The sequence below is a fragment of the Mandrillus leucophaeus genome, unplaced genomic scaffold (assembly GCF_000951045.1).
Source record: "Mandrillus leucophaeus isolate KB7577 unplaced genomic scaffold, Mleu.le_1.0 Scaffold692, whole genome shotgun sequence".
NCBI classification, from domain to species: Eukaryota; Metazoa; Chordata; class Mammalia; order Primates; family Cercopithecidae; genus Mandrillus; species Mandrillus leucophaeus.
Window position 1 is genome coordinate 3118856 of NW_012107497.1, and position 6000 is coordinate 3124855.

General features: G+C 36.7%; 1 protein-coding gene across 1 annotated transcript in view; it reads left to right on the plus strand.

The window, feature by feature from the left end:
* LOC105555622 (dystrophin) overlaps positions 1 to 5651 on the plus strand; it is a gene marked incomplete at its 3' end in the record, with an annotated part of 1920295 nt that extends 1914644 nt beyond the window's left edge. The window contains exon 62 of the mRNA XM_012002637.1: positions 5591 to 5651. Within this exon, the coding sequence (XP_011858027.1) occupies positions 5591 to 5651 (61 nt within the window). The remainder of the gene's footprint in view (positions 1 to 5590) is intronic.
* Positions 5652 to 6000: the final 349 nt, after the last annotated feature.

Here is a 6000-nt window from a genome sequence, read left to right on the forward strand (position 1 = left end):
TGAGCACATAATGTGTGTTCAGTAAATACCACTTTATTGATTTTAATGCTGGAATGGCAGATGTGCTCATTGAAAGATATCCTCAGAGACTAAAATTAAGAGCAAAGTAGCAGGAACTGTGTCTGTCTGACTTACTACAACAGTGTCAGAACTTTGCACAATGGGTAACACAAACAAGGTGTTCAGTAATGAAATGTTACATAATGAGTTAAATGATGTTAGTTACCTTTTTTTTCATTGGGAACTGGGACTCTGTTTTTGTCTTCATTAGGTGAAAATAAGCCTCATCTTAGCTCTTTTGAAATTAGCGTCTCTGAAACTGATCAGATAATTTATTTGATACATTTAAAACAGGAGCTATGGTGGAGATTACAGATGCCAGGGAGGCAGTTTTTGACCAGAATAAAAGGAAGTTGTTTCTAATCATCACTAAAGCTACGGAAAATTCAAAAAAGCTCCACCATAATGTGATGGCCATAAAGTTGTTCAAGCAGCTCCTGAAAAATCATTTGGTGGAAATGATGTAGAGAGTAAATGTAGATATCAGACATAATGTAGCAAACTTGGACTAGATGCTATAATAATCCTTTTTAAGATTTATGTATTTACTTGGCTTTTTGGCAAAGTATTTATTATCGGTTATGTACCACACGTGCTAAAATAGAGTGAAGTTCGAAGACTAAACAGACTTGGTTGTAATCCTGGTTGCCCTCTCTACTAGCTGCATGACCTGGATTAGTTTACTGAACATTTCTGAGCCTCGGTTGCTTCATCTGTAATAATGGAATAGCATGATCTCACAGGGTGCTTGAGAGAATTACATCAGATAACATACAGTGCAAGGCACATAGTAGAAATACAATGTATTTGTTTTCTCCTTTATTTCCTGGATCATCCATCTGATTTCATCTTGAGTAATCAACCAAAATTAGGATCTAATTTATGACCTTACTAGCTCATTTGATCTCATGTGATCTAATGTGGTACTTCAACATCTGCAAAGTAAAAATGACAATACCTACCTCACAGGTCGTTATGAGTTTGAAATGAGCTAGTTTAGGTCATGTTTCAGGTACATGAGTTGTTTTCAATAACTCCTTGTTCCTTTCTCCTCCTGCCACCATCCCCCTCACTTCCTCTAGATCAAGCATTCTTCATGAGCGTGATATTGCTCCCAAGGGGGTGAAAACTGTTTCCCGGATAAGGAAAAAAACTTACTATTTTTATGTGTGAAGCACAGGTACACATAGTCCGTAAACAGACATACAGTACATCTGTAGTATTAAATTTTTATGAGGGATGAGACGACTAGAAAAAAAAATGTCTAAAAAGATTCCTAGGGTTTGGGGTACAGAGATAGTGGGGAAAAGATTCAGAGGCATTGCTCATTGCATCAATATGGAATGTACCCATAAGACCATTACCAGAATTTGAGTACTTCTGAGGAGCTAAGTGCCAGTGGCTAGTAGATCCTCCCTAATGCCTTTTGTTCAACCACAGAGGTGAGTTTTCCATTTTACCTCCAGTGATTGCTATATTGGTTATTTATCTAAACTGCCCCCACTTTTTTGACCCACTTATGTTATCGAACTCCAGATCCACCAAATATGAGAAAAGTAGAGAGATTAATGAATTTGTTTGGGTTGGAATTCCAGAAAGTGCTCTTTTGGCATGTCTTAAAATAACGTTAGCATTCTTTTTAATTTTCTGGTTAGGCCCCTGTGCCGATTAAAATATGACTTAACACCAGGGTGCATCGCTTGGCACATTCTGTTCATCATGCGTTTACAAATGGTTGAAATAAGAACTTCCCCTAAATAATGTGGCCTGTGCTTGTGATTTTCAAAACTACCTTGGGCACAATATTGAATCCTGTCACCTCAAGGAAGGAAAAGCATTTGAAGGTAGAATTGCTACCCTTTCTTGCTCTTAATAACATACTGTATCTGTAACACAAAAGGAAATTCAGAGGTTTGTTTTGCAATAAATAAATGCATGTGTAGTTCGCTATTTAAATTCAATGGACAATACCCCATGATGCTGGTGCTGTATGATAATGGATGATTTGTACATTCAAGAATCTGAATCACAAAGCTGCCCTGGAATTACACATAGTGGTTATAGACACATCTGTAAAAGAAAATACCAAAGGACAACCCGGTGTCATATAAAAACTATTTGCCGATAAATTTGCTTTTGATGGGCTACTAAAAATGGACACATCAGGCATAAAAGATGTGTGTGTCTATTACGTAGGCTAGCTGTATGAAGAATGACAAGCTTCCACTGGTACACTGCGATAAGAAACAGCTGTTGTTGGCGTCAGTACTGCTACAAGAAATGAAAAAATTCTGTGGCACACTTATGAGCACTACCACATATTTGATCAACTTTTGAATAGATGGAAGACCAGAATCATCTGGCAGCCCCAAATGAAATTGCCAACAACCCTTAAGAATCTCTTGAGAAGGAGCACTGAACCCAATTCCATAGAACTATCATCCAATTGTGTGTTATTTCTAAAGCAAGTAGTTCCAGTGTGTGTGTATGTGGTTATGATGGAGCTGGGAAGGAATGAGGGGAGGCTGTTGTTATTTTCCTTTTTTTTTTTTTTTTAATCATGTCAAGGACATTTTTGAGTATAAAATTGTAGGGTTTCAAACAATGACTGCAAACCAGTTGCTTAGGTGAATTTATAAACTGTGAATCAAAGGGGAAAAACATCTTTCAGGAAAAAAAAATACACTGAATCTCACCATTGGACCTATTTGATGGCTACACGTAAGACCAAAGGCTTTTTAAAGGAAAATAAATGAACACTTAAGAACTGCAGTTACAAAAGCCTGAAATTTCATTTTGATCTAGAATTTATAATATTTTAAAAATTCTTTTAAAATATTTTCAGCTATTTAGTTCAAGCATATTCTGATAACTTCTCTGACATTTAATTGGAATTTTTCCCCTTTTAATGTAAACATATAAAGTCAATTCTAGATACCCTACGTAGGTCTTCCCATTAACTCAGCCAGGCAACACCGATTTTCCTCTGTCTCTTGCTGCTTGGCAGTTGTTTCTTTCAGACCGAAATCCCCTAAGCCAGGCCAGGCAGCCAGCAGCCCTCTCCAGCACACTTCTTTCTGAGAGACGCCTAAGAATAGTGTAGGAAATCCATAGTGATACTTCTGCTGTCAGAGGATGGTCTAGCATCCTCCAAATTAGAAAGAATTTCTGGACCACTAGAATGACATAAAAAAAAAAAAAAAAAAAAAAAAAAAAAAAAAAAAAAAAAAAAAAAAAACCTGGAAAGGTATAATGAGAGAAATTGTGAGGCCTCAGCCCATAGAGACCTTTAAGGAAAGAATAGCCATTCTTTTCTCATTTTAGGTATTCACAGGCTTGGCATTCACAGCTAGTGAGGGCTGGACCAAGAGCTCTCTGGAGTTCTCTTCTTCCTTTTATGATGCTGGCATTTTAAGAAGAAGGTACACTGAGCAGCCAGGAGCTATAATTTCTGACTCTCCATCATGTTTCCTGCTATAGAGGGCTAGCTTTTTAATATTTCCATAACAACAGACTTTGACCAGATAGGTCAGGAAGTCTAGCCCACGTTTTGTTTGTTTGTTTGTTCTTCAGATGGAGTTTCGCTCTTGTCACCCAGGCTGGAGTGCAGTGGTGCGATCTCAGCTCACGGCATCCTCCACCTCCCAGGTTCAAGTGATTCTCCTGCCTCAGCCTCCTGAGTAACTGAGATTACAGGCGGCTGCCACCATGCCCAGATTTTTTTTTTTTGTGTTTTTAGTAGAGATGGGGTTTCACCATGTTGGCCAGAAAGAGTTAGAATACTGACCTCAGGTAATCTGCCCGCCTCGGCCTCCCAAAGTGCTGGGATTACAGGTGTGAGTCACCACGCCTGGCCTTAGTCCATAATTTTAAATCAGATCTTATTTACTCTGTGAACTTGTTTGGACAGGAGAGCTGTATCCTACAGAAGAAAAAAGGAAAAGAGGAGAGTTGGGAAGAGAATGAAAAAGGCAAAGATGGAAAGGGAAGCAGGGAAGGCAGGAGGAAGGGAAAATAAAGGAACAGAGAAAGAAGGACAGAGAGAAATTGAAAGTCAAGGACTACTTCGAAACAGCAGCTAAATGTCTTCTTTCTCCATATTAAAAATTTCCATCTGCCAAAATGAAAAAGCATAATTAGCAGCCAAATACAAATCCGTTTCCTATATTGTTTAAATGACATATTTCCAAGGTATAAAACAGCATGTCTGGTTAAAGGTTGGGTGATTTGATCCCTCTATTACTCTATATAAAACAAAGAAGCTGGAGTTTCATTACCCTTAAATTGTCTGGCAGTAGGTGAAGTTAACTTTTATTAGAAGCTGTTCTTTCATATTATACAGTGTAGTCAAGGATATATTAGCTTTGACGTTTTCTTACATCTCAATACACTGTGGAGTGAATGTACTGTGAGACTAATTTAAAAGGGAGTTTTTCATAAGAGGAAATAATGGTCAGCATCAGCTGTGCTTCAAATTATTAGCAGAATGAAAATTCAGGGAAAAAAATATAGACACATAAAATTGCTAGATGTTAATAAGAATGCTGCTTTTATTTCTGTTTCTGATAATAGTCTGTGTTTCTTAAAGCTCCAGTGTCTTAAAATTATATTCAGGAGGAAGATTATGTTGTTGAGGAAACGTTATAGTGCCTCCTCAACAAGATTATTTTGTCTTAAAGAAAGAAAAAAAAATCAGATCAAACAGTATATAAAATATATTTGTAGAGGTTCAGCTTTAGGGAAGAAATCCTACAACTTAAGTCTGAAAAAAAAAAAAAAACTGCAAAGATCATTCGTTTGACCAATACACAGTGAAGTCATAATAAAACAAATTCCTAGTATGTGAAATGAAATTTCACCTAGAGGATTCATCACTCATAACAAAAGTCTTCTTATTACACTCTGATATCAGTAACCATTCCCTCTTTTGGTCACCTTTTCTAATAAGATCACACTAGTCAGCTGACATTTTGAGGCCCCAAATTAAGAATCTATTTGGTAAGTGAATTTGGATTCTCTTTAAACCAATAAAGAGAAAAACAAGCATATCAGAGGGATAAGCATATTACTTTAGCTTCAATAACTTAGAATGTAAATATATCACACAGGGATATTTCAGCTACTGAAATAATAAAATCCAGTCAATCAAATAGTAAAAAATATTGAGAACCAGCAACAGAAAGTATTATTAAAAAAAAAAAAAAAAAAGCACTCAAGGGAGACACATACAAGACACCCCGTCAGTCTACTCATTCAGTTTCTTATCTGTTCTATAGGTTTAGCAGTGGAAAGGTTTGTGGGTTTTTTTTTTTTTTCCTTTGCATTTATCTTTGTGCCTGAATGAGTTCAATTTCTCTTAGATTAGGACAGAAATTTCAGAACAGCAGGTTAATCCGTCCTGTCTTCATGGGCAGCTGAGCAAACAGACCAATATCAGTGTAAAATTGTAATTCTGGAGATTAATGTTGTCTTTCCTGTTTGCGATGAATTTGACCTTCTTGCCTTTCTTTTTTTCCTCCCTCCTTTCCAGCATCTGTCCAGGGTCCCTGGGAGAGAGCCATCTCGCCAAACAAAGTACCCTACTATATCAAGTAAGTTGGAAGTATCACATTTTTAAAGGAGCATTTATTGTGACTAATCTGTATATTCACAAGTGAGTTTATTTTTAAAATGTGACACTAGCCTGGCCTACAATACCTATTTCTTTTTTTTTCCTGAGGAAGCTTGGATTAAAAACTTATTCTAAAATTACCATTGTAAATTTGCTGATGCAATGGGGAACCACTTTTAAGAAAAGTTTATTTAATGTGGGATATATGGTGTGTTTTGTGACAGAGGGGGCGGATTTTTCACAATAGAACAAAAAGCTCCAGATAATTTTATTGATAGTGGGAGTCAATCTTTGCAAGAACAATTTCATTTATTTGGGGGTTTTCTCAC